The sequence below is a fragment of the Carica papaya genome, chromosome 1 (genome assembly GCF_054855325.1).
Source record: "Carica papaya isolate Zhongbai chromosome 1, ASM5485532v1, whole genome shotgun sequence".
Taxonomy (NCBI): domain Eukaryota; kingdom Viridiplantae; phylum Streptophyta; class Magnoliopsida; order Brassicales; family Caricaceae; genus Carica; species Carica papaya.
The window spans coordinates 1,360,912-1,388,295 of record NC_142309.1 but is presented as its reverse complement, the minus strand read 5'-3'; the positions used below and the strand labels follow the sequence as shown (position 1 = coordinate 1,388,295).

The following is a 27,384-nucleotide window of genomic DNA, read 5'->3' as shown; positions in this document are numbered from 1 at the left end:
TTGTTCGCAACTCGTTCAGTTTCTATACTAACAAGAAAGAGTTCGAGTCAGATAAACGTACGATTAAAATTGTTATAACTCTTACGGACACATTCGAAAGTAGAAAGTGTGAAGAAACTCAAAATCAAATTAGACAATTTTTTAATTAATTATTGTACAAAACTATTATACATATGAAAGTGATGGAGGTTTGGACACTGTCTCCATCCCAGAGCAAATATTGTTTGTAAAACTCTGAAGAAACACAAAGTCGTGAGTGATCCAAACACTTAACACACAAGTACATGATAGAGACTCGGACTGTGTCTTCAGTCAACAAAATGCCTTCCAATTATTGACTCAAACTTCATGTCTTTTCCTGCTTCCCACATTACCCTTTCAACACTAGTTTTGATGTTTTCTAACTCGATACAAAATTTTTATTAGTTAAGGCGATACATGTGTTCCGAACACATAATTTAACTCGAACCCGGAACTTATATAGTAAAGAAAATAAAAACGTACCCATCGAATAACTAAAAATTTGTTAGTCAAATTTTTAATTTTTTTTTTTACTTCATCATCTCAAGAGAAATATAAAATTTTTGAAAAAAAAAAAAATGGTTTGTATTTCTAATACCATTTTTAATTATTTTTTTAGAGTTGAAATTTTTTAATTTTTTTGAGGTGATTTTTGGTCTCTCAAATTACAAGTCAACGTCGTTGACTAAACCAGGGACGACCACCATTATCACCTCGTACGGTTGGGCCGCCACATGTAACGGAACTGCGTACGAGGTTCTTCCATCAATCATTTTCCGCATTCCCCCCCAATTAAGTATATCACGCGGACAAATCAATTACTCAAATCATCATTAGTCACTAATCATCTCTACAATCAAACCAGAAGAAACAAGAAGAAGAAGAAGAAGAAGAAGAAGAAGCTCAAGAAGTCATCAACAATGGCGGCTACACCACCAAATTCTACACCCAACACACACAACATTCACTACTCACAGTCTACCAACACCACCACACTTTTCTAACCCAACCCACTACCATTACAAACTTACAACAACAAACCCTCTAATTACTCAATTCTCAACACTCACTTCTGTCAACGGAGCTTTCACCTTCGGCGGTCGTCCTCTCGGCCGGCCGCTTCCCACTCCGGTGGCCATCGCAGTTCCCCCAGACGGTCTTGGCATTTTCCTCGGCCTCCCCCTCGGTTTCCCCGTACCAGATGCCACCTTCGGCTTCACCGGCTTCGGAGGCGCATTGGGATCTTTCGGCGGCCGGCCACGAGGCCTTGTCGTCGATAAATCAATCCCCGCCGGTAGTTGATCCTTCGGTTTCGGAGGTCTTCCACGTCCACGCCTCGGGGGGGCATCTGGGTCGGGTTTTGTGTAGTTGTTTTTCCAGAAAACCAGTTCGCCGCTTTCCTTCATTCTGTTAAGGTGGTGGGAGAGAAGGGTGGTGTGGCCGGCCGGCAAGTCGCCGTATTTTGACTCGATGTATTTAGATATGGAGGTCTTGTTGGATCCATTCTTGTCGTTCAGAGCTTCAATGGCTTGCAAGATCATCTGTTTTTATCTCCATAAATTCCATTTATTAGATAGAGAAAACCCATCTTATTTATAGAATTTTTCTAAAAAATGAAATGCAAAGGTCAAGATCAGATTCAAATCTAGAAGAAACCCATCTCTGTTATCTTGCCAAAGTTGAGAAATTTAATCTGAATGAATGAATGAATTTTGAAGGAAGAAAATTCAGCGAAGATTTAGATGAAAATTTTCCAATTTCTTTTAGGAAAAAAAGAAAAAGCAGAGGAAAAAGAAGGGAACATTGGATAGAAAACGTCTAATCCTTGTTAGCCAAAAAGCTGATTCTACATCACGCCAAAGCTAAAAAAGCTCAGTGGGTAATTTTATGAACTAAAAACTCAAGCTGGATTACCATGAAATTTTGATAATTTCAAAGAAGAATCTCTCTTTTGAATGAATTCTTCAGAACCCACCTCATCAATCCCTTGTTAGAAAACCAGACTTGCATATATGCAAACAACTAAAACTAAAGAAAACAATTTTTCCAAATTTTCTCCAAGGATCTTCCAACTTCCAGTTTCCCACATCCAATTTCTCCATTTTCTTTCTCACCGAACAAACACCAAACCCACCAAAACAAAATGGGTGAAACTCAGAATTGTTATAGATAACATATAATTGGTCATCTGGGTTCCAACAAAATTACTAAAAAAATTCCAAAACAATTTCTTTTCTCGAACACCCAAACAGGGTACAGATCAAGCAGAGCTGGTCCGTAAATGAAGCATGAAGAAAAACAGATGTACCTGTGGGTAAGGAGGGAGTGAAGGAGGTCTATTAACCTCTTCAGTCGCCATTAATCTTTGCAGAGAGATAGAAAATGAAAGAGAAAATGGCCTGAGAAAGTCTCAGTCAGATGAGTCCCCACCAAAATCCAAACCAGCAGCTACTGCTACTAGCTGATTCAAAAATCACAGACTCCCACAACTACTGTTCCTTATTTTTCTAGATGGTTAATTCGAATTTTCCTTTTTCTCGAGATTTATAATTGGGACGACACACATCAATCGGGGGGGGGGGGGGGGGTCACCTTTTACTTTTTCTCTCTTCTTTTCCTCTTTGGACATCAACCAACGGTCTTGATTTCTTTACCGGATGACAATCCAACGGCTCGTATCATTTTATCTAAATCTCACCCGGATTGCTGACGTGGAAATTATATTTTTTATTTTCCTTTTTGGTTTCCGAAATTACAAGATTATCCATTTGTTTCAGGATTGTCCGTGCTTCTGTAATTATGATTTGGTCCCTATCCTCAGAATTAAAAATATATATATATATATATATAATTAAATATTTTTAGATATAAAAAAATAAAATTTTGCAGCATCATTTTAACTTAGTCAATTGATAGTACAAAAAACATAAAGTGACAAAATTATTGATATATTATATTTATTGTACTTGCATGGTAAATTAAATTAAATTAAGAAATTATAAGTTGTCTTTTTGTTTATTAATATATATTTCCCTTTTAATAAATTTATAGAAAATATAAAATGTAATTTTAATAAAATATTTTAGTGGGTGGCAAAGTGTGATATTTACTAAAGACAAAGGAGTATTAGGCTTTAGTTAAAATTGAAAAAAAATATTTAAATTAATTAATTAATTTAATTTAATTAGATACTTTAATTAATGTTAATTAAAAATCAATGGGTCAATTAATTTGGTTATATTGTCATCTTATAATTAAATATATGATGGGACAAAAATGGTAAATATTTTTAAATCTGCTCAATTTATATCGGATGGTCTTACTATTTTTATATTTTTAAATATATTATTTATGATTATTTTATATTTAATTTATTTAAAGTTAATTTATGTAATTCAATAATAATAATAATTATTATTATTATTTTGAAGCCTTGGCAAAATCTGGCCCAGCCCAAACTCGGCCCACTTCACAAGCCCAGTCCAAGGCCCATTCAAGTACATTTAGAATTTTCAATTTATTTCAATTCTTTTATCCTCCTGAGAAAGGGGGAAGAAATGGCCAAACGGGTGGGTTCCACAGATGATGATCAGACGGCTCAGATGATTCAATCATGGGCTGATACAGATCATTGATGTAGCAAATGGTATATTATTTACACTTTGAAGTGACAAGATTGTCCTTTGTCTGAGGATTTGTGTGTTCTTGTTCTGTACTTTCCATCAGTGGGTCACATTCTTCGTAATTAATATACTATATATATATATAGATATTAAAATATATACATATGATATTACATGTATAATATATTAAGAACGAGTAAAATGGTCCCGCCAGTCCTCAACTCTCACCTACCTCAAAATAGGTATGGGAAAACATTTAATTAAACAGCATACTCTTTTCAAATTAGACCTAAATTGTAAAAATTCTGAACAGATATCAAGAATCCTCCAAACAAACTGCAGCCAAAAACCAAACCTATTTATAACATGAACAATGATGCACTTAAACCCTGTTTCTTCTATAACAAGCAAAAAACTTATTCAAGCATGAACCCTAGACTGGCTTTTATTTGGACTATCATGAGTGCCAAAACCATTTCCCCCACAGCAGGAAGCAGAGAAATCCAGAGTACCAAAAAACGGGTTTTGGTATTCGTACTCGTACAACGAAAAACCAGTGACATCCATCTAATAGCCCATGCGCCGGTACTAAACCGAAACCAACATATTAATAGTAATGTTCTACATCTTCTCTTTCCTTCTGGAAAATCCAATGGATGCCAATAATTATCCCAACCAAAATGTAGTTGAGAAAAGATAATGTCACTGCTTTTCTTCTGCTTTCCTTGGCTGCAAAAGAAGAAAAGATATAGCCACATCAGAATGTAGGAAATAGCTCTAACTCTCATAACATACCAGGTCTGGCAATAACTTTGTAGCAACCAAAAAAGTTAAACATTTTAATGGTGGCACAAATCAAATGTTGGGAGTCATTATACATATATGCTACTTTTTATTTTGGGTCTATCCAATTATGTTACAACATTATATGTGATGAGCTTTTTATTTTGGATCTATCCAATTAGAGGTCACAACATTATATGTGATGAGGCTTTTGGGAATAACGTTGAGTCACTAATTTTATTGTAAATCTTTTGTACTTGGGTGGTACTCCGGTTTTGTTAGAGTACATTGTTAATATACAGACTACTTTTTATTTTAAAAAAATATTATACATATATGCTACTACCATTTGGTAGCCATTAAACACCAATCACAAATTTTCCTATGACTTTTAACCTTAATCATTGAATAGGATAATCTACCGCTAACCCTAAGCTTGACTGGATATAGGCCTGGGCCTTTATCTTGCTCCAGATGAATGACAATGAAACATATAATATCAGTAGAACACAGCTATCATTTGAAAATCAAGGAGACCCCCTCTCACACAAACTGATAGACAAAATGCCTTGGGAAGAAAATTTAACAGAATATATTACCAAGAAATAGAGGATCACACAATCAAGATGACCGGCAGATATCACGCAAATAGCAATATTTCTCATTAACAATCCAACAGGAAAAAAAATTTGATGTTGGAGTCAGAAATAGTAATTCATATAAGAACATTCACAGGGCAAGTGTTCAATGAAACACAACCAAGGACTAAAAATAACAATCAAGACAACCCTAGGAATTACATCACACACCTTGGTCCCTGGTGCAGGTTGGCAAAGCTCTTCCTCAGGGATGATAACTGGCCACTTCTCGCCAGCTTCACGAAACATCTGCTCAGTCTCAAGGTACTGACCCTTCTCCAAAATCATGCTCCTAATTGTCTGGGCTGGGGTTGAAGTGGCATCGAAGGTTTCCTCAACTCCATTAACGAAGGTTACCGAGATCTGTGGTGGGTGTTCATCAGTGCGGCGCTTCACAATCAACTGGCAAGCTGGATTTGATTCCTTGGCCTTGCGTGCATTGCATTGGGCCAAGAACTCCATGCACGATGCTATGCGTGGATCCAATGCATTGAATTCGATCCTTACTTTTGATAAAAATTTCAGCATTTTCCAATTCCCCTTCTCTCTCTCTCCCTCTTTGTCTCTCTTCTGCTCCAACTACGGGGTTTAAGTCAAGATACCTAGAAAATGATCATAATAACCTTGAGCTTAGTCTTAATAATCATGGATTTCTGTAATTTTTTTCCAATGTCTTATGATAAACTTTGTTACTAAATTTTTTTTTTTAAAAACTTCTTCTGAGTAGAAGGTTATTTAACTAGATTTATATTCTCTTCACAAAAATACTCTTGAAAATTGATTCATGATTATAATCAAACAGTACCAACTTATAATCAAGGTACCCATATATCGATGGAATATATGGCTCAAATTTAATCTTTCTAGCTATTAATATAAAATATAAATCATTCACAATAAAAAAAAAGAGTTGCTACTAATCTTATTGGAAATGGGATCAAAGACTAATTGTAAAATTGGTCAATTCTAGAGAAACTTGGCTTTCGGAAATGCTCTCAGGTAAGATGTAAAGCACTCACCTAAAAGCATAGTTAGATAATTTTGGCAAAAAAATTTCTACCTTGTGTTCTATGTCTAAGACTAACTAAAGCTGTTATGTCTGTATCAGACCAAGCCATAATGAAAATGAAAAAACAATAACTACCTACAGCCAAGGCAATAACTACAAGACAAAAAGAGAGTATGTTTTTGGACAGCAGACTAATAACTATATACCTCATTTTTAAACATCCAAATATAATTAAACATACCATAACCCGATGGCAGTCAATCGAAGCCGGAAATGAACCTAAAGAGGGAGGCTAAGGCATGCTCTGGTGTGACCAAATGATCAATAAGAACTGAAGTAACAATCATGCAAATAATGGATAAAGCACAGAACGGAAACATTTCTCACATGATACAGAAACAACATATGATGGAAAACCAAGAAAAAAGAAGGAAAATGAACCATAAAATATCCAAAACTACCACTCAGAAAATAACTCCAATCAATAGAAACAGAAATCTCCTTCATGCACCCAATAATAGAAACAGAAACAAAAACCTTAGAAGAAATACGTGTCAATCCAAAAAAAATCATTTCAGTTCCAGCATATTATCATGATCATTTCCCAAGCCCACAAAACAAAAATTCAAATTAGTAAATCAAACACCAAGCCCATTGCATAACAGAGTTTTCCTTCCGCATCTTCTCAAACACTGTCGTCCCAAAAACAAATTAAACAATCCCAAGGGCACTTCATTGAACGGAAATGATTCATTTTCTTCAATCATAACTCACCATATTCCAGTGTTCCCGTTGCTACGTTTTAACTATTTCAATATCTCATGCCAACCACTCAAATCACAAGATATATTGGGTGATTGCTACTAGACTTATTTGATGCAAAAGCATGAGCTCAGTGAGCTGCTGGGACAGAGAAAGGAAACAAAATAGATTCTGAGTCATTCAATCTAGAGTACCAAAAGTAAGAACTACTTTCGTTTGTCTCAAATCCAAATACAGTTGGAAGCAAATAGGTAGAATGAGAGAGAGTAAATTTACTTACCCCTATCCCTGAGCCTCTAACAGCAGAGAATTCCTCTAAAAGATCCTTTCTTGTCTCAGTCAACAACTGTTCCTTCCCTCACTACTCATTTGCCTCTGCTCGTACTAGATTCCTGGTCTGTCATGGTCGCACGTAATGCGGGGTGGGTTATTTCCTTATCGTCTTCCTCCTCAGGCACCTCTCGATTGCACGGCTCCTCCCTCTCCAGCTCAGATTTGTCTGTATCTCCCAAATGAAACCCTAAACCCCCATCTTCTCATTGTCGATCGGCGAGACCAGTGAGAGAGTATAACGACGCCGTATAATGAGCTTTTGATGTCTGGGCTTGATGGGTTGGCCCATAAATTCTACTTGGGTTGTACCCTTATGGGCTTAATTTTAGGCCCAATTAAGCTTAATGGCCTATAGGTTGAATTTTATAGAGTTTTAATCAATTGTTTATTTAAACTCACACCATCAAATAGAAGAGTGAAATGTAAGAATGGTCAATAGGGTGGATTATCCACTAATTCACCAATAACCCTACCACTAAGAGTGACTAAATTGGCAAATAACAAGAAGTATAAGGTGGGTATGGGGCAAAAATATACCCGTTTTGAGTATGGGACGAGCACGAACAATGCATATATACTTGTCCGTTATCTACATATATTTCGTCTAGTTTATGAATGATAAAAATTATATGTAGTATATTGAGTAGTGGAACGAACAAATAGAGAATAACAAATTTGGTGATGAGTATATAAAATTCCTCGTATGGTAGAACGGGTAATTTAGATCTAAATTCGTTTGAAGTAGTATGTGGCGGGTACGAGTATATGCTTTTTCTTTATGGAACATATTTTGAGGTCATGCAACCAAACATTTAATAAGTTGAAATGGTGAAAGTAGACTATCAAAATGGGAAACTTTAAAAAAAAATGGAAATAAACATGTGCTTAGGATAAATTGAAAAGGGCTCAAATGAGATGGTGAAAATTATATTCTAAGATCAAATTGGAATTTCAAAATTAAAATATTTTGTTATTGATGCACAAATATTATTTTAATTAGTAAAATATATAAATTTTTATTTAAAAAATTTTACGGAAAAAAAATCAATTATTTTCTGTCTATGGATGAAATTTTGCCCTCAAACCTGTGTAATTGACCCATCTTAACGTGATCCAATACGATTTATTTTTCGTTAAGTGTAGATTCGGGTGGGATTAAATTTTAGGTTTGCGGAGAAAAAGAGTCGAGTCAAGTGAGTCAAGTTAGTTAGGTTTGAACTTCTAAAATCGGTCCAAACCCAACTCACTAAATATGTAAATAATATATTTCTTTATTTTTTTTTATTAATATATTTATATTTATGTCAATAAATATAAGTACTACATTACTATATGTAATTTTTAATAAATTATAATTATATTTATATTAATATAATAAAATAATTACATCAGATTTTTAGATCAGATAACTTATTAATTAAATATAATTGAAAAAAATCAAAGAAAAAAAATACCCACTCCGAATTCGGAGTAAATTTGTATTTATTGTTCATATGTACGGATCATATCAGAATTTAGTAAAATTTGTATCGGATCTGTTCTATGGTAAATTTTAAATATAAACAATAATCAAAATGTATAATTTTTAATTAATTTAAACTATGTGTAGATTCATCCACATGATGTATAAAATAATTTATACTTTAAAAAAAAGATAATCTTAAACTTCTTTTTATTTTCTCTGGATAGTATTATAAATGCTAATATTAACTTAATTAATAAGGTGATTACATAATTAAGACATTGAAGTAATTACTGAAACAAATACATTAATATTGAAAAATTGGAAGAAGAAGAAGAAGAAGAAATTAGGTCAAGGGCACTTTGGTCCTCCTTCCTTCGTCTTCCAGTTATTATAACAAGGGCAGACTTGCTTGTTGCCATAAGTACCAGGAGGGACGCAGAGGCACTTGGAGCAGCATTTTATACAGAAGAACATGCATGGCTTCTTGTGTGATGTTGCCGAGCAACGATACATACATCTTGGCCTGCATTCTACACAGTATATACACATATATATAATATAATACCCACATATTCATATACACATGTCTACACACATATATATATATATATATATTATAACGTGTAAGCAAGAAATATGGTTATAACCCATGCATGCTTACCTGATGACGATCTGAGCTTAACTCGACCATAACCCTGCAGTTGAATTATTTGAAGAGAAAATAGAAGTTAGATACCATCTAACTGTTTCCTTATGTATTGTAAATACAAGACATACATACATATATATATATATATATGTTTACCTCGGCTATGTTAGAGAAGGTAATCAGAAGAAGCAGAGAGACTACTAAGAAGAGTGAGATTCGAGAAGTTGCCATGTTTGTATATATATATATATATATATATGAATATAGATCGAAGAGGATGATGAAGAGGGAGGAGAGGGGAGGCGATATTTATAGTGATGAAGTGATAGGAAAGGGTACGTACATACACACACACCGTATATGTATATGATCCATTTTTTCTAAGGCGTGAATTTTGGGAGCAGAAAATCTTTTTACCACGATATGGTATGATGGTTTTTCATTTTTTGGTTGATTTAAGTGAGCGATAAATGCGGCGTGTTCTTTGTCATCTAATTTCTGTCTGGTCTCGCAATTTTTTCAACGTTAGCTTATGTCTTTTTCATAAAAGGGTACTTGTAAATTTAATTAAAAATATAAACTTCTTAATATTATATATCACTGTATTTATAAAATTACAGTAAGAAGATAATCTTGTGTTAGATCTTAATAAAAGAAAATGAAAATTATTTGCGTGATTGGTGTCAAATCTCTTTTGGAGCTTTCGAGGGTTTTCTTTTTTGTTTCCTTTTCGGTTCTCAGAAATCTTTTTTTATTTGGACTACACTTAGTCTTAGCTAAAAGGCTGAAATATATATATATATATATATATATTGTGCTAGTAAAAGCATGAATTCATATACGTCTCGTATATGAAGCAAATAAAGAATTCTTAAATCAAGGATATCATAATCCTTGATACGGATAGGAAAAGGAGTTATTATATCATAATCCTCAAGAGTTTCAATTTGCACATGCTTTAGTTTAGTAAAAGGACAAACAAGGCCCATTCATGTTTACATCATCATCACTAACCTCCTTATCGCTTCGCATTGATTTTGAAATCCGGCTGCATCATCTTCTTCACTTTGTTTGTAGGCTAAATGGGTTAAAACGAAAGATTTACTCGTGGGTGAGATAAATTCTTCTATTTCAAGAAATAGTTAATGGTTTTGTCAATAATACTCAAATGTATGCATCTTTATAAATTTCGACTGCACTTATAGGAATTGGGTTCGATCTTTCTTCAACCCCTTTTCGTCGATGGACTTCTGACGTATATAAAGGAGTGCGGTTCATTGGGTACATTCGTACTTTACTTCTCTATATATTTCCGAGAGTTCGGATTGTTCAAAAACTCTAGGGACACGTAGAAGAGAAATGTTTATTCATTCCAATATATTAGACATATAAAATCACAAATAAGTTTCGGAAACACCACACAACAAACTACAATTACAAGGATAAAATTGTAAAGAGACTTGAGCTTTGAATTTAATGATACAAGTTTTGGTTAAACTATTCAATTCTCTTCGACAAATTCATATTTATATATATATTTTTTTAAAAAAGATGAAGTTTTACTGTATTTACTTAGATTTGAAAAATACTAATTCTGATTTTAACTCCTGTTACTATTTTGGATTTGGTTTTTAAAAAAATTTGTATAATCTACATCACTTAATAATACACCAGAAGAACATGAGACATCCCGTGAGACTAATTTCCTACCAGATCCACATACATCCCATTGATTCACACCATCTTCGTGCTAAATATTCCCTGCATTTTCTTCCTATTCATCTTCTATAAGTTAAATCAGTAAATGCAGTGTCAGGACTGAAGAAGTACAAGTTTTTTTGACAGACCCTTTTTTACTAGAACATGTTCAAAATATTTCTATAAATCTATTGGTATAAACACACCAGACGGTAAAACTAGATCAGAGGATATACTAAATCTATTGATATGTGACAGATTTTTTAAAAACACTGTATATGTAAAAAGCAATTTGTTATGGTTTAAAGCATTCATCTCTTTCCGAGATTCATTTTTCATCCATGTATAATTCCAATTATTTATGATTCAAAATTTGACATAGACACAAACCACTATAAATTAGTCATCAAATAATAACGAGTCATTATAACTGAATTCAAGCCTAACCAGACAGCATCACGGTCTGTAGAATGTTCAGCTTGCAGAATTCCGGCACCAGGCACTGCTGCTTCTTAGCGTCTGCAATTCAAAGAAACTCTTCATGCCATCTTGCACTGAGTAATCTTCAAGACCATTTGACCTGGTCTATGCAGAACATAATGAAACATACCAGAATTATATGAGCCACTATGCTGCCCAACAGTTTTTCGCAGAATTCTCTCTGGGTTCATTGTAAATTGAACATTGTAGTCAGTTTTTTCAAGTCCAAGTCCCAATCTTGCATGTTTTGTGACATGATGGCAGCACCTAAAGCAAGGGCAACAGAAACGAAAATCATGCTTTTCAGGCATCCACCCCAACGAGAAACTCGTCCTAAAATTATTTTGCAGTACTTGTCTGCATCCTTCAACAATGTAGCACAATCGGCATTTTCAGACTCTGTCAAGGCTTCCTCATTCTAGGCACAGAAAACAAACTGATCAGCCCCAGTGTTCAATGTTAGAATTCAATTGGAAATATGGTAAATTGTAACTCCAACCAGGAATAACTGTGATAATATTTGAGTTTTTATGCAACTCAATTCTACTTCTTTTTATTGGAGAGGGGAATTTGGTTCTTAGACAACAAAATATGAAGGAAACATGAATATGCTTAATAGTTTCCACACAGTTGAGGACCAAAAGCACCTTGTCAAAAATACATACCTTTTGCCTGAAACGTTTCATTGTTTGCTTTAAAGGGTCAAGAGTAGCATGCTTAATGGACTTCTTCTTCAATTCGTCCGACAACTTTCTCAAAACAGAAACACTTGCTTCGAGATTATCAAGATATAGCACATCCTGCTTCCAGACATTATTGAAAATGCAATGATGTAATTACATCTCTCATCACAAACAGTTCTTCGAAGGGACTCATCACATAAATGCATGACCAATTATGTTTGGATAAAAATTAGAAAGGAATAGACAGAAAATGAAAGAAATAAAAGGTTTTAAAGGAAAGATGCTTCCTCAATCTGAATAACTAAAATTTTATATAGCTAAAAAAAAGTTTGTTGTAACACTTTCAAGTGCATAAAGACAAGGAAAAGATTGATTATAAGAATATTTTCAATTATACATTTTATTAATAAAGTGATAATTCAATAAAATAGAGAATTTATTTTTGAAGTTTCAAATTCTTTCCCTTCCCTCTAATTTCCCCCTACATTTAGGAGTGACTTTAAAAAAAATTAAGAGAGTCAGGAATGCTCATTGTTTCTTGCTTTATTGTATTTTCTTTTATTTTTTATCTAAAGAAGAGAAAAGGCAGTGAATAGTCCCCCACTTTCTTTTAGTTCCTTTCACTCTGAGTGCAAGCATATGATAAAAGTATTGATAAGAAAAATGCATACCCACTGCTTGTAACATTCAGGGTTTTGGGTCAAACACCAAATAAAAATGTCACATGCTTCGCTAGATAGGTTAGCAACCCCTGCAGAAGACATCGTATTTCACAAGAAGTTACATACGTTAGTCTCCCAAAATTTAGAGGAGAAACCAGGATGGAGTGCATTAAATGGAAAGCGACTGGCTGGATTTCTTGTTACCTTCTCCAGCAGCTTTGGCTGCATAGGGCAATATCTGCTGAGCAACTTGTTTCACTGCTTTACTTCCAGGGGAACCAGCAAGCGCAACATCTTTTAAGACTGGATAAGCAGCTTCAAACCTCTCTGTTGCCTACACAGAGATTAAATTCATTGCCTCAGACTTCAAATTTCTGTGAGAAATATCAAAGCATTAATTTCTTTCTTTTTAAAGCTGGAACCACCTTAACCCGAGCTGATGGGGATGGGAATGTAACTCTCATCAGAAGTTCAAGAGCTGATGGGGGCACCAAGCGTTCCCCTTTTTTTACAGCACCATTAACTAAAATAGTGCGAGCTTTAGGCAAGGACAACATTCTGAAATCGGATAATCCAAAAAAAAAAAAAAGATAATGTGAGAAAGAAGCAAATTAATAAGATGCAACATGTCTCTATACATCTGCCATCAGCTACCTGAAGATTTCTTTAGAATAAGAATTTCATAATGCAAAAGGGAGAGAATGAAGATTTGGTTGAATATGAGAAATGTCCAACCTCTCCAGCAACTGAAGAATCAAGTCCCTGGACTGTGGATTACATGACTTGCCACACAGCACGGGCAAGAGAAGACGTACCCACATATACAACCCAACAGCCAAATCACCTTGGGACGCCTGTCCAAACAGTTGTCAAGCTATTCTGAATACTGACAGATCAGAAGTAGTTATTGCTTATCTGGTAAAATTAAGAAATCAATTTATAATCACCTGTACAACCACCCAGACGGTGACTGGAAGCTTGTCTTGTCCTTGATACTTTAGATTGTCCCCCATTATAGGCAACAAACTGATTAAGACATCAGGCTTCCGTCGCAGTGTCATTGCCAAAACAGTGAATATGGCAACCTGCATTTCCATAGTCATATCGATAACACAATTTACATTTACTACTCAGTTGTACAATGTGCAATGTCAAATCAATTGAGACAGTTGCAATGCAATTGTGGTTATACTAATGCAATACTATTAGCCACAACAGGTAGATCATAGAAGACAAATCTAGAAATTATGATGATAAATAAGACATAGAAAAGAAGATTAGTATTCGGGCCTATATTCAAGCATTTATGACAAGGAAAATATATCTACAGCAGATGCAAAGATGGAAAAGAACCATATAAAAAGAAAAAGAGAGGGAGAACTAGAATGAAGTGAAGGAAAAAGGAAAATAAAGAATATCCAATATTACTCCGAGAAGTGCAAAACAAATACTCGTACCTGAAAATTGGTTCTTATATTGAACTGGGACTAGCCAAAAAAAATCAGAAACCAGATTTCAGAAATTAAATTAAGTTCATTTCTAGCTCCTCTCATAGTAGAAGACAGACAAAAATCAGCAATGCAAACTGCAATTATATTTTTCACTTGATAGAAGCTAGGAGTCTCCCACAGTTACACAATTCAAAATATTTCTTCCCAAAAGAGACTTTTCAGATAGAGATGGTAGATCATAGCAATAATAGATCCTAAAAAATATTTAAGCAAGAATATGACACGTGTTTTACTACAATCACGATCAATATGCCTAAAGATACCTGATGAAAATATTTAAGCAAGAATATGACAGGTGTTTACTACAATCACGATCAATATGCCTAAAGATACCCGATAAAAATATTTAAGCAAGAATATGACATGTGTTTACTACAATCACGATCAATATGCCTAAAGATACCCAATACTATTGGAAAAATGGATATATGAAAGCTAAGATATGATAAATGTGCAAGAGTTTTAACTACAATGCGCAAAATACATCTAAAGAAACATAATATTGTCATGACAATGGATAACATGGAAGTTACAGAATAGTTAGAAAGACTCATTGATGTCATTGTGACAAACAATATGTTAGAGTGGTCCACGGGAAAATTGGTAACTTGGCAATGTAACAATTTACTATTACATTCGGTAAGATGGTTCTAGAAAAGTGTGTCCACTGAATGTAACAATAAAAAAGGTGCAAGTTAGAAAAATTCAATATGATGCCTGAATTTGTTAAAAACATGATAATCACATGTAGTACCTTTAATCAGGAATAAATTCATCTGTCTGCTTTTTCTACAAATAGAGTGAGTTATGACCAAACAACTACCTGAGATTTTGAAGATGTTTGTTGAACTACTTTCTTTGATCCCTTGGTAGTGCCTTGATGGCTTGCAAAGTCAGCGAGAATGCTATCCAATGACCATAATACAAAAGACCCAAGTGCTTCAGGAGATCGCTGGGCAAGCCAGTCAACTGAGGTTTTATAAACATCTTCAGATATATGAGACAAAGGGATCTGTTTGAGAGCAAAACCACAATTAAAATCAAATCCCATTTGTAAAGCCAGAAATCAATGGCAACAGTGATGTTACAGTCATTGAAACCACCATGCATGATCGTCTTGCATTACAGTCTGTTGAATTTCTCTTACTGATCATCACAGAATAACTGTTGAAATGGCTAAAGTTTTACTAGACGCATTGAGATATAATTCATGTAAATGTACCTATATAAACGTAAAAGCACATCAAAATTCTCCATTTCCATAAGTCATTTTTCCACCAGGAAACTCTTGCATGACCAGTTAAATTAAAAAAAAACACCAATTCACAGTGCGGATTACACTGTACTAGGCAAAGATAATCTGGAAAACCTTTGTCCTTAAAGTATTTTTACAAGCCTCCTACCAACCACCGGAAGAAAAAAAAGGGATATAATAAACCATAATCATTGACAAAATGATGGACACTCACATCAACCATCTTTGCGACAGTAGACTCCTTGAATATCTTCAACCAGGGGAATTGGGACGAAGTCACTGAGGCAAATGCGCGGCCAAAGTAATCAGCGAACCGCATCAGCAGTATATCTTGCTGCTCCTCATAGGACGCCTAAAACAACCAAAAACAGAAATGAAAATATTTAAAAAGAAAAACAAAAACAGAGCAGAACAGAACAGAATAAATGACAAAAGCGGGGGAGAATTAAGAAGAGGAAGAAACAGATCAGTCCAGAGAACAGAAAATTAAAAAACAAAATAAGAATTTAATTACTCACGGTAATATCGACAAGAAAAGCACCGAGATGAGCGGCGTCAATTTTCGCCGCTGCTTCCCCCACCGTAACCTTCGGTTTCTTCGGCTTTTTCGGCTTCGTTTTCTTCACCTCGACGACGCCGCCATTTTCCGCGCCGGGAGCCTCCTCGTCGCTGTCTTCGTCGTCCGAATGCCGCTTCGATCCTTTGATGGCGACGACATCAACGGCAGAAGCCGCCGCGGCGGCCCTCTGCGCCTCTGCGGCTCGCCTGCGACGATCCTCCGAGTACTGCTCGATCGTTCGGAAAACGTCGGAAGCAGTGTCGAGGCGGAGATCGCCGGCGATAGTCTCCTGCGATGGTTTCAAAGCCTTCTTGTTTCGCTTCTGGTACGACACCGTTTTCCAAGCGTAGGCATCGTTTTCATGGCTTCCTACACCATTCTGTTGCTGGTCTTCTCTGAGAATTTGCTCGATCAAAGCCGAATCCTCATCCATTGCCGTTGAGCTTTCAGTTTTCTCTCTCTAGCACTGTGTTTGTCAGGAGAGAGAGAGAGAGGAGAGAGAGAGAGAGAGAGAGAGATCACAGCAGGGAGTATAAAAGGAGAAGCGAGGCGTCTAAAAAGCGGGTCGGGTCTTTGAAGGTGAGGACAAAGACAGGGACTCTATGTCAAAGGACACGTGGATTTCTCAACTCATGTGTTTAATATTTATGTCGGATTTAAACATTTATTGGACAGAAATATCGAAAATGCCATTGACCTCTTATTTAAATACCGTAATAACTAATATTATCTTTTTTAAAATTTAATTTAAATATTCTTATAAAATAAAAAATACGAAATTTATTTGCTGATTAAATTATTAAAATTAATATTTTTAATTAGAGAAGCCGTGCCAGATTTTTCCTTTTTTTAAAAAAAAATAATGCCTGAAAATTCAGGGGCAAAAAGGGAAATACAATCGGATCCAATATGAACGAGGATTCTTTTGTCGCCGCTACTTGATGTGGGTCCCACCACCAAGGCAACAGTCCACAGTAGGGGCAGGAGCTGTAATTTTCAGGTTTACTTCCTCATAATAATTATAATTGAATTAAATTATATAAACATATATTAAATTGCTGAGAAGTCCCTGATTTTTTGCAATAATAATAATTGGGTGCATTAATTTGAAAAAAATTACAATACTCCTAAATATCTCAATTCAATCCAACAAACTAACAAATATTAAAATTATTGATAAAAAAATAAATAAATAAATTATTTTTCTTGAGAGCATTGACGACTTCAAGCTGTTGTGTTTATAATTTATTCTTTAGTAAAATTATTTAAATTGGACTGATTTCATAATATTATTTAAATACATGGACTAAATTACAATTTTTTTAAAATTAAGGAACTCTCTTGTAATTACACTCAAAATTAAGACCACCTTGTAATTAACGCCAAAAGATTTTTAAGTACTTCACAAATGATTCCATTCCACTCGATTCTTCCTCGCTAAAACACCCGTAATCTGCACGCTGGGCCCCACCGGATCTCACAACCCGAAGAACCATCCGATTCACCGATCATGACGTCATTTTCCCCTTGAATAAAATCAGTTATCTACTTAAAATACTTTTTAATTTTTTATATTTATTTGTCCGATTCATCTGACGTGGAATGATATTATTGGTCAAAGAGATGAGTGTGACGTAGAATAATATAATAATTAATTAATTAAATAGTAAAGTGGAAAATGTTTGGACCATTTTCCCATGTTTGGATAAAAAAAAGACTTCGGCTTTCTGCCTTTTGCCGTTTGCCCTTTTTTCATTTTTCGATTGTTTTTTTTGTCAGAGGAGTTAGTTGCACTTTTTCCAATATATATATATATATATATATTACATTAAAATTATTATAATTTATTTAATAATAATAATTTTTTTATTTTTTAGCGATTAAAAAATATTTTTCTCCATCTCCATCAATGGGAAAAAATTAATAAATAATTTAAAAATATTAAGTTAATAATTTCCAATTAATTTTAATTAATACCCATATATCTCAATCAATTTCTCTTAAAAGAGGAATCTTGTGTTATGATAATTAATTGGAGTTAATTACAAGAGCAATTTGGTAAATATCGGCCGTTTATATAAAATGAAAAATTCTATATAAATAATGTTTATAGAATTTAAAAAATCTGAAATTTTTAGTAAAAATAATATTAATCCGAATATAAAAATATTCACTTAACATATGTATATATATATATTAAGTGGATTGTTATTTTTGTTTAAACTATGAATGATGAATATAATTATATTATAATCTTATTATTATATTATGCTGCAAAAAATATTATAATTTATGACATTAATTGACTATATACGTTGTAGGCAGCAAGCTATACAAAACCCAAATCTTACTTTCAAATTTCAAGACAAGATCTGCAATGGATTGCTTCTGTTCCTTCCAAACATGGCTTAACTGGGATCGGACTATATATATATATATATAGAACAGTTAGTAAGTAGCTTAACGTTAACGTTATTTTGTAACCTGATGTATTATTTTAGTATAAATAAATGATTAAATTAAGTAAAAAAATAGTTTAAACAACAATTTTAATTAATTAAGTAAATTAATTTAGTTAATTAGTTAAATAATTATTTGAATTATTTTTGAAAATTTTTAAGTCTTAACTACCTAACCGTACCGGACCAAGCTTGTCCAACCCGTTTAATTATATTAATTGGGCCGAACTGAGCCCGGCCCATTCCGACGGTTTCCACAAATTATCACCTTTCGGCCCTTGGGCTTCTTTTTCATCTTGGGATCTCTCCTCTCGTCCTTTCTCTCGCGCCTTTGCTCTCTCGTCTCTGCGAGGGTCCTTCAGTGAAATATCGAAAATTCCATCACCAGATCCTCTGTAGTTTCATTAATCTTCTCCTTCCTTGGCCAGTTTCTGGTATTCCCCGTCGTACAGCGCCATACCATCGCCTTTCCGCTCTATTGCTTTAACTGCAGTGCTTTAGCGCCGCCGAAACCATCTCCTCTTCCACACGGTCATCGTCGCTGAATCTCATCTCTGCTATCTTGAGCTTCCACTCGCAAGGTTCCACCAGGTAAGTCCTTATTCCTTTGTCTATCTTCGTTGTTCTGAATAGATTCGGATGCTTGGTTACTGACTTCAGTTTGGTTAATATTTGGTCATTTCATGTTAGAAATATTTTTTGTTGTTTGGTAAAATGTCTTTGAATTAGGTCTGTACTTGGACTAGATTCTATAAGCTTGTTTCACGAAATCTAGATTTGCTTTTGGTAAATTCTGAGCGTAACCAGCTTATGTGTTTACATGGTTTAACTTCTTTACTGTAGTTTTACTTCTCTTTTGTGCATGTAGTTTCTGTTATGAACAAATTGCATTTGGCTTGGACTTATTTCAGACTTGAGTAATTGTAGTTTTTTTCTTAAAAACATGTTTGTTGAATTTATAGGGTGTTTCTCTTGTTTGTGTTTTTCTGGGTTAACTACAATGCAGTCTATACTAAGCTTGAGCTCGAATTCCATATATAGTTATAGGAATACAATAAAAATAATGTAAAACTTAAAAATTAGAATAATATTGTCAAATTTGCGTTAAATTTAAGGTAGGTGATTTCATGATTCTACGGTTGGCAAGTGGGGGATATCATGTGTAGGGATGGTTGAAATTATGATTAGTCTACACATCAAATAAATTAAATATAGAAATTGAATGAGAATAGAATAACTTGGACAAAATGCAAAGTAAATATAATCTCAGCTGTTACTTTATCTAATCCTCCTACATACAGCTTAAGTTGTTAAGGATACCTGAATGTGTTTTTGAGTTTTGATTCATGGCATTATAGACATAGCTGTCAGATGATAGTTCAGCGAGTATAGAATTTACTTTTACTAGCTACTTGCTTATTGGTTGTTATCCTTACATTTGCACATATGGGAGGTTCAGTTGGATTCTACATTGTTCTTGATTTTATGTTAGCTGGTTCTCTTCTAGTTTAATGGTATTTGGTATTAGGGGCAAAGAAAGCTGACAATGCAAAGGTTTTGGCTTCCTTTTGTTTTGCTAATTCTTTTTTTCCGAATGACAATATTGGAGTTGTTAATTCATGAATTCAATCAACCATCCTTATGTACTGTTAAAAGTTTGGGATTCCACTAATGCTTGACTAGTTTTTGTATGGCTTGCTTTTAGCTTGCTCTTATGCACGGGCTTTCTGTAAGTATTGCTATTTGGCCGTTAAGATTTCTTCATTGTGACTTGCTAATCTCCATTTTACTTTTCATGGATTCATACTCTATTTTCATATTCTATTTCCTTTTCTCCAGGTCTTGTGAACTAATTGTTCGTTCTTCATGTATAACTCATTTCTCCAGAAAAACCACTGCCAATTTTTGGGGTTTGATTCTAACTACAACTGAATCAGTGGCAACTTCTAAAACATCTAAAATTTTTTGGAGCATCCGGGGGTCACACTTGTGATAACATCTTTCTGCCTTAGAACATAAAATGTATTTGATACTTTAAGAAATCTTATCTTTTCTCATTAAATTAAAAAAATTAGATGATGTCCTTGTGCATCCATGTCAATTCCCGTGATTTGAATTCATACTTGGGTTCTGTTCAATTTTTTTTCCAATTAATCTTTATGAGTTGGACTTTGATCCCTCTCATATTGAAGGCCTAAATCCTGGGTTTCAAAATTAGCATCTATCTCTTCATTTAATTTCGAAGCTGTATCCATCTTTGTTACTGTTGTCAGTTCAATCCTATACAGATGTTACAGGCATTGATCCCTCATAATTGAAGGCACCCATCCCATGTCAAAACTTACATTCGTTCATTTAATCTTATTGCCAAATTAGAAATATCTATTTTTGTTACAATTCTCAATTGAATCTTACGTATTTGCAAATGTCTTTGTAACTTTGGTAATTCTCTTTTGCCTGTTTTTATAAAGTAGGATGCACAGGTAACTCTTGGGAAAGAGATGTATGAGCCTCTTGCAATGGATAAACAAAGTGATTGTTTCTTTTCTGCAATGGCTTCAAGTTTTAGCATTACATCCATTATCATTACCATGGCCACAGTTATCTTGTTTCGTGTTCTGTTTGTTATCTACCAAACGGGGAAACCCCATCACCACAGGGATTCACAGCCTCTCAGTACTCTCATTATTTTAGGTTCTGGTGAGTGGTGAATTTAGTTTCAATTTCCAAAACTGTTCCTTTTAGTTACTAAATATGCAATCGCTGCGTTGCTTCACGATTTTTTTATGGGAGGCGCACGGCAAATACTCTTGATCTCTTTCCTCTGGTGCAGAATAACAGGTTTACACCCATTGCTTTTAGTTACTTTAATATGCAATCACTGCTCTACAATTTTTGTTTTATCAGGGGGACACACAGCAGAGATGCTCGATCTTCTGTCTGTGTTGCAGAAGAACAGGTTTAAACCTAGATTTTATATTGCTGCTGCCACTGATAATATGAGTCTCCAAAAGGCTCGTGCATTGGAGAATTCTTTAGCAGATATGGTATATTTATGTTTAGTGCTAATATATGTTTCAGTTGGTTTATAATTGGAGTATATGCTTGTAAAGAGATGAATTATTTTGTTTGAGATTTATGCTGGTACATCTTTTCAAGAAAGTTGGAGAATATCTTTATACATTGGACATAATTGTTTTTGATGTGTTGGCAGCATATATTTATTGTCACCAATTTCTGATTCCATCTGGTTTACCCTGTGGCCTTCTTAAAAATCTTTCTTATTCATTTCCAGACGTAGAAAATCACCTGTATATAAATGTGCTTTATATTTACCCATCTTTCATATGCAAGGAAATGATGTATAGATATATATATATATATATCTATTCTACTTAACTTGTTAGCTACTCTAGTGTTGCACTAAAATTTCGTGCTTATTTTCGCTTATTATATTTAAGGTTCTTTCTTAAATTGGTTTTGATTGATGCTGCAGAGCGAGATTAAGGATGTTCCTCAACAGTTCATGCAGATTTACAGGAGCAGGGAAGTTGGCCAATCATATGTGACTTCTGTTTGGACAACTTTACTTGCTCTTGCTCATGCTTTATGGCTAATGATTAAGATCAGACCCCAAGTGGTACAAGAACTTTCCTTCCACATCTTTTCCTTCTCGTGTTGTCACTGTAAATGATCAGGTTCCTGTAAGTTCGACCCTGCAACTTTAATCATAAGCACTGGTGGATAGACCATTATATTGTAGTTTTAAAAACTATTATTTTTTTAATATTAAAATCCAGTGCTCATAAGCTTGACTTAATGTGACATTTTTTAACTCCGGGAAAGTACTTGAATATATTGATGATATAAACTTTATTTTAATTACAGGTTCTCTGCAATGGCCCGGGGACTTGTGTCCCCATTTGTGTGATAGCCTTCTTGTTTAAGGTTTATATATATGTATCTATTCAACAATCTGTTTTACTGGCATTCTGCATTGATGGATTAAACCCATTATACAAAAGAAGAAATATGAGCGGATGTGTTTATTGCAGGTTGTGGGGATTAGATGGTCATCTACATTTTACGTCGAGAGTATAGCAAGAGTGAGAAGGCTGTCTTTAAGCGGCTTGGTTCTGTATAAATTACGAATAGCTGATCAAATATTTGTGCAATGGCCTCAATTAAAGAGTAAGTATCCTCGGGCTCATTACGTTGGCCGCCTCATGTGATTGAATTCTTCCAAAAGATCTGTCTTTAGATTCTTTTTAGTCCAGAACAGGTTATGCAAATATTATACAAAATATAACTGTGTTTTAAGATTGTGCAAAAACATGAATCAATTTGAATCCCATGTTTAACTTCTTCACATGCACTTTTATAGTATATGTACACTCTTCAATATGGGTAATTTCTCATAATTAACAGTGTGTGTTAGATTACTTTTCTATTTTTTAATAAATAGTTATGTTTTTGCAATGTTAATCTTAATTATGAATAAAATACTTGGGGTTTTTATGTTTTTTTTTTAAAAAAATATATGTCTATATATATAATTATTAGTTAATAATATGTGGGATGAAGATTAACTTTCTGAGGATTAAGAGAAAACATAGGAATCTTTAGGAGCTTAAATTAGAAAATTACATTTAATTTACTAATCCACTTTTAGAAAATAAATTTGTTTATTTAGCTTCTAATCAGGTATATAAACTAAAAAATGTTCAACTGAAAACCACCAGAACTCAAATAGTTAAGCTTTTCATAGATAGCCAATTTCCAAGGCAAATAAAAAACAACTGATTAATATTCAATTAAACCTTGAGAAATGGCTATGGAGAAGAGGCTACTGGCTTTTGTTCTTATAGTTCTCTTCATGGGTGTCCTACTGGCGAGAGATACAGAGGGCAGAGATATAGAGTATAAGCCTATTGAGGAAGCTGGTAAGGCTCCGGGGTGTAGTAAAAAACATCAAACGAATGTACCCCTACCCCAGCTAATCCTTATAACAGAGGCTGTGAACCTGGAAAACAATGTCGCCAAGGCAAACGTCTGTAAACAAACTCTATGTTTCTTGTTTTTTTTTTTATCAATTTATGTTAAGAAAATTACATGGGGATGTTGGTTCTTATTTAATATTCAAATTATTAGCTTATTAATAAAGTGGTATTTCATTTTCCAATTTATCTGAATTTCTAGTTAGTTGAGTTTGAGATATCAAAATTTGAAATTTAGTTTGTTCTCAATTAAATTTTTACAATATATATATATGTGTGTGTGTGTTCTAAATTTTATGGGTTAAAGTTAGGGTGCTATAGTTGATTTACTAATTGATTAAATCTGATTTCTACTTTTCCACCTTCAATTACTACAACAAGAATATGTTTATGAACTCTCAAACATATTTCAGCAGAGTTGCATATAGCAAACTGATGATATATATCATATATATATATATATTGATCAAATTCATGTATTAACATTCTACAGGAGGAAAAATACTTCCAGCCCATTTGATTAAATTCAATTTCTAATTTTCCACCTTCAATTACTACAACAAGAATATGCTTATGAAATCTCAAACATGTTTCAGCAGAGTTGCACATAGCAAACTGATGATAAATATATATATGTAATATATCATGTATTCACATTGTGAAGCAGGAAAAATACTTACAGAACAAACTCATAATTACATCAAGAAATAAATCAATATATATATATATATTACCTACAGAGCAATATGTACAGAAGAAGATAAAAAAACTAAGAACTGAATCTAAAATTTTTTAGATCATTTACACAATCAAGCTGCCATTAAGAGAGTTGTCAAGAACCAACCTCAATCGTCTTCTAAACACGTCAACCTCTGCAAGTCGCTGCTCCCTCCACCTCGTTTCCATATCCTTGGTTTCACCACCTTGGATTTTCCTATTATCCAAACAAATCAATCCCTGTTTCGCAAGAACGTCCTTCAAGCACTCATCAAACACATTTAAAGCACTCCTTGCAATCGCACCTACAAACCCACCACCACCATCACCATGGCCAAGATCACATTCTACATGCATCTCGCTCATTTTCCCATCACATGCACGATCCCGATCGGCATCATGATCAGGGTCGGAGGAACCTCGATGCACATCAGGCAAGAAACTAAACTGAATTGGGGCATGTGTATGAGTTGGAATCAAATCGTCAGCAGGAGGAGGTGTGGGGTGTCTGAAATCAAAAGGAGAAGAAGAAGCGAAGTCAGAGCTCCAGAGCTGAGCAGAGAGACGGAAGAGAGCTCGGTGGTGGGGGGAGAGAAGAGAAGGTTGGAGGCCACAAGAGAGACGGGAGGAAAGGAGGCGGAACTTGCCGCGGAGTCTGCGGAGCTTGTCGGAGAGCTGTGAATAGGAGTAAGGTTTGGACATGGAGGAGGAGAAGCGGCGATAGAAGAGGGGAAGGTCTTTGGGAAAGGAGAGGCCAGATTGGAGAAGACCCTTAAGGAAGCTGATCTCGTCGGGATCAGTCCAGATACGGTGAGACTTGAAAGGAGGAGTTTTTTTGGCGGGGAGTGGGGAATTGATGGGATCTGGTTCTGGGTTTTTCCGCTTGATGGGTAGTTTAGATTTAGAAGCAGAGGGTTTAAGGAGCGAAGGGTTGGACTCCATGTCCATGGCTATGGTTATGGGCAAGTGCAGGCTTCTTTTGTGGGCTAAAGAACTTGTTTTGATGTTTTCTGCACATGGGTTTTGCATATATATACATATATATATGGAAGTTAAAAGAAAATATTTTTATATTTTATCAATAATATAAAAGAAATGAATTGTAGTAGTTAACTTTTGCTTAAACTGATAACTTGCAGAAACTAAAATGGTGAACTTCATCTCTGATCATCAACAATGAATTCAATCCGTCTCCCACGTCCAATTTCTTCTCTTTCAATTACCAGATTACTCAAAACTCACACTCAAATCCAACCAAACACCGCCACCACTTCACTTTCCATCGCCATTTGCGATTCACTTAGAGCAGCTTCAAACTGGGAAACTCTCTCTGCAAAATTCTCTTCCATCCATCTAACCGATTCACTTATCAATACAATACTCCTGCAACTAAAAGAACCCACCGATGCCAAACGAGCTCTGGGCTTCTTCCACTGGTCGGCAAAAACCAAAAACCACCCCCATGGAATCCGCTCTTACTGTATCGCCATTCACATCCTGGTTCGAGCTCGCCTCCTCATCGATGCAAGAGCGTTACTCGAGTCCTTGCTGAAGAACACTGTAATAGTTCATGGCTCGAGAGAAAAATTTTCGGTTGTGGATTCTTTGTTGGATACTTATCAGGTTACTAATTCCATTCCTCTTGTGTTAGATTTACTGGTTCAAGGTTACGCCAAGCTGAGAATGATTGAGATTGGGTTCGACGTTTGTCGGCGTTTGGATGAACATGGATTTACATTAAGCGTCATAAGCTTCAACTCCTTGCTTCACGTTGTTCAGAAATCTGACAGGAACGATCTGGTTTGGAGAATCTACGAGCATATAATCGAGAGAAGAATTTACCCAAATGAAATAACAATTAGAATCATGGTTAGCGCACTGTGCAAGGAAGGGAAATTGAAAATTTTCATTGACATGTCGGACCGAATCCATGGAAAGAGGTGTGCTCCTCCCGTCATCGTTAATACCAGTTTGATTTTTACGGCTATAGAAGAAGGAAGGATTGAAGAAGCAATGGTGTTGACGAAGAGGTTACTGCAAAAAAATATGATTCTTGACACCATTGGGTTTTCTCTATTTGTCTACGCTAAAACCAAACTCGGAGACTCAGAATCGGCATGGCAAGTGTTTGAAGAAATGCTTAAGAGAGGTTTCAACCCTAATTCCTTCCTGCACACATCGTTTATCGGAGCGTATTGCAGGGAAGGAAAGATTGAAGAAGCAAATAGATTGTTGGAAGAGATGGAAATCATGGGTTTAAAACCTTACGCTGAGACCTTCAATCATCTCATCCATGGCTGCGCAAGAGCAGGGAGAGTAGAAGAAAGCTTGAACCTTTGTGAGAAAATGGTAAAGCAGGGAACTTTACCTTCTTGTTCAGCTTTCAACGAGATGTTAGAGAAGGTCAATGCCATTGAAGATTTGAAGCGAGCTAATGGGTTGCTGACAATTTTGCTGGAGAAAGGATTTATCCCTGATGAAATCACATATTCTCATCTTATCATTGGGCATGTTAAAGGAGGTGAGGTTGAAGAAGCTTTTAAGCTGTACTATGAAATGGAGTACAGAGCTCTAGGAATTCCATTACAGGTGTTTGAATCTTTGATTGGTGGCCTCTGCAGATGTGGGAAACCAGAGGAAGGAGAAAGGTATTTGAGAATTATGAAAGATAGATTCATGGTGCCGAGTGTTGATGTTTATCATGCATTGGTTGGTAGCTATTGCAGAAAAGGTGACAAGAAGAAGGCTGTTGGAGTTTACAGGGAGATGATGTCAGAAGGGTTGAACCCTAGTGGGTTATACGATTTGGAGGATTCTGAAACAGTGAACATGAAAGCTTTGTCTGCGCAGAAAAAAATAGAGTATAGGATTTAATTTAGTACATAATTTATTTATTATTTTTTATTTATAAATTTATATATAACACATGTCTAAATTTGTTCTCTAAATTAAAACCTAAATTTTAACTCTTTAACAGCTCTATTTTTCATAAAAAGGTTATGTGAATATATTCCATTTATTTTTGTTCAACGTGTAAGTTTAATTCTTGTAGCAGACATGTCATAAATTTCTGATGATAT

At 34.7% G+C, this 27,384-nt stretch overlaps 7 protein-coding genes across 15 annotated transcripts; 2 read left to right on the top strand and 5 right to left on the bottom strand.

Moving 5' to 3' along the window:
• Nucleotides 1–839: 839 nt before the first annotated feature.
• LOC110809708 (HMG-Y-related protein A-like) lies at nucleotides 840–2,586 on the bottom strand. The gene is made up of 2 exons (XM_022035603.2): nucleotides 2,330–2,586; nucleotides 840–1,562 (listed from the first exon to the last, which is right to left on the bottom strand). The coding sequence occupies exons 1-2, from the start codon at nucleotides 2,378–2,380 to the stop codon at nucleotides 1,074–1,076; spliced, it is 540 nt and encodes a 179-aa protein (XP_021891295.1). The 5' UTR covers nucleotides 2,381–2,586; the 3' UTR covers nucleotides 840–1,073.
• Nucleotides 2,587–3,981: 1,395 nt separating this feature from the next.
• Nucleotides 3,982–7,346, bottom strand: LOC110809787 (39S ribosomal protein). Its single transcript, XM_022035712.2, has 3 exons — nucleotides 7,117–7,346; nucleotides 5,237–5,667; nucleotides 3,982–4,373 (listed from the first exon to the last, which is right to left on the bottom strand). Exons 2-3 carry the CDS (start codon nucleotides 5,591–5,593, stop codon nucleotides 4,347–4,349), a joined length of 384 nt encoding a protein of 127 aa, XP_021891404.1. The 5' UTR covers nucleotides 5,594–5,667; nucleotides 7,117–7,346; the 3' UTR covers nucleotides 3,982–4,346.
• Nucleotides 7,347–8,824: 1,478 nt separating this feature from the next.
• LOC110809776 (protein RSI-1) lies at nucleotides 8,825–9,606 on the bottom strand. Its single transcript, XM_022035699.2, has 3 exons — nucleotides 9,440–9,606; nucleotides 9,296–9,329; nucleotides 8,825–9,164 (listed from the first exon to the last, which is right to left on the bottom strand). The coding sequence occupies exons 1-3, from the start codon at nucleotides 9,512–9,514 to the stop codon at nucleotides 8,983–8,985; spliced, it is 291 nt and encodes a 96-aa protein (XP_021891391.1). The 5' UTR covers nucleotides 9,515–9,606; the 3' UTR covers nucleotides 8,825–8,982.
• Nucleotides 9,607–11,260: 1,654 nt separating this feature from the next.
• On the bottom strand, nucleotides 11,261–16,648 carry LOC110809761 (uncharacterized). Of its 2 annotated transcripts, XR_002538884.2 has the most exons (11): nucleotides 16,091–16,648; nucleotides 15,787–15,924; nucleotides 15,141–15,329; nucleotides 13,754–13,891; nucleotides 13,542–13,660; nucleotides 13,232–13,364; nucleotides 13,011–13,140; nucleotides 12,816–12,895; nucleotides 12,127–12,261; nucleotides 11,592–11,879; nucleotides 11,261–11,500 (listed from the first exon to the last, which is right to left on the bottom strand). XR_002538884.2 is itself a non-coding variant. In XM_022035684.2 (10 exons), the coding sequence occupies exons 1-10, from the start codon at nucleotides 16,562–16,564 to the stop codon at nucleotides 11,649–11,651; spliced, it is 1,767 nt and encodes a 588-aa protein (XP_021891376.1). In that variant the 5' UTR covers nucleotides 16,565–16,648; the 3' UTR covers nucleotides 11,261–11,648. The 2 variants fall into 2 exon arrangements, 1 of the variants encoding a protein (XP_021891376.1); XM_022035684.2 differs by having other exon boundaries at nucleotides 11,261–11,879.
• Nucleotides 16,649–18,876: 2,228 nt separating this feature from the next.
• On the top strand, nucleotides 18,877–22,959 carry LOC110809760 (UDP-N-acetylglucosamine transferase subunit ALG14-like protein). 8 transcript variants are annotated; one of them, XM_022035678.2, is made up of 6 exons: nucleotides 18,879–19,181; nucleotides 21,065–21,290; nucleotides 21,384–21,637; nucleotides 22,087–22,230; nucleotides 22,479–22,538; nucleotides 22,646–22,959. In XM_022035678.2, the coding sequence occupies exons 2-6, from the start codon at nucleotides 21,092–21,094 to the stop codon at nucleotides 22,820–22,822; spliced, it is 834 nt and encodes a 277-aa protein (XP_021891370.1). In that variant the 5' UTR covers nucleotides 18,879–19,181; nucleotides 21,065–21,091; the 3' UTR covers nucleotides 22,823–22,959. The 8 variants fall into 8 exon arrangements, 7 of the variants coding, with proteins under 7 accessions (XP_088068955.1, XP_021891370.1, XP_021891372.1 ...); XM_022035680.2 differs by having other exon boundaries at nucleotides 21,062–21,290; XM_022035681.2 differs by having other exon boundaries at nucleotides 20,430–21,290.
• A 705-nt stretch (nucleotides 22,960–23,664) lies between these two features.
• Nucleotides 23,665–25,747, bottom strand: LOC110809740 (uncharacterized). Its single transcript, XM_022035647.2, has one exon. It carries the CDS (start codon nucleotides 25,331–25,333, stop codon nucleotides 24,389–24,391), a length of 945 nt encoding a protein of 314 aa, XP_021891339.2. The 5' UTR covers nucleotides 25,334–25,747; the 3' UTR covers nucleotides 23,665–24,388.
• LOC110809782 (Pentatricopeptide repeat (PPR) superfamily protein) lies at nucleotides 25,730–27,327 on the top strand. The gene is made up of 2 exons (XM_088212798.1): nucleotides 25,730–25,864; nucleotides 25,956–27,327. Exon 2 carries the CDS (start codon nucleotides 25,988–25,990, stop codon nucleotides 27,176–27,178), a length of 1,191 nt encoding a protein of 396 aa, XP_088068924.1. The 5' UTR covers nucleotides 25,730–25,864; nucleotides 25,956–25,987; the 3' UTR covers nucleotides 27,179–27,327.
• Nucleotides 27,328–27,384: the final 57 nt, after the last annotated feature.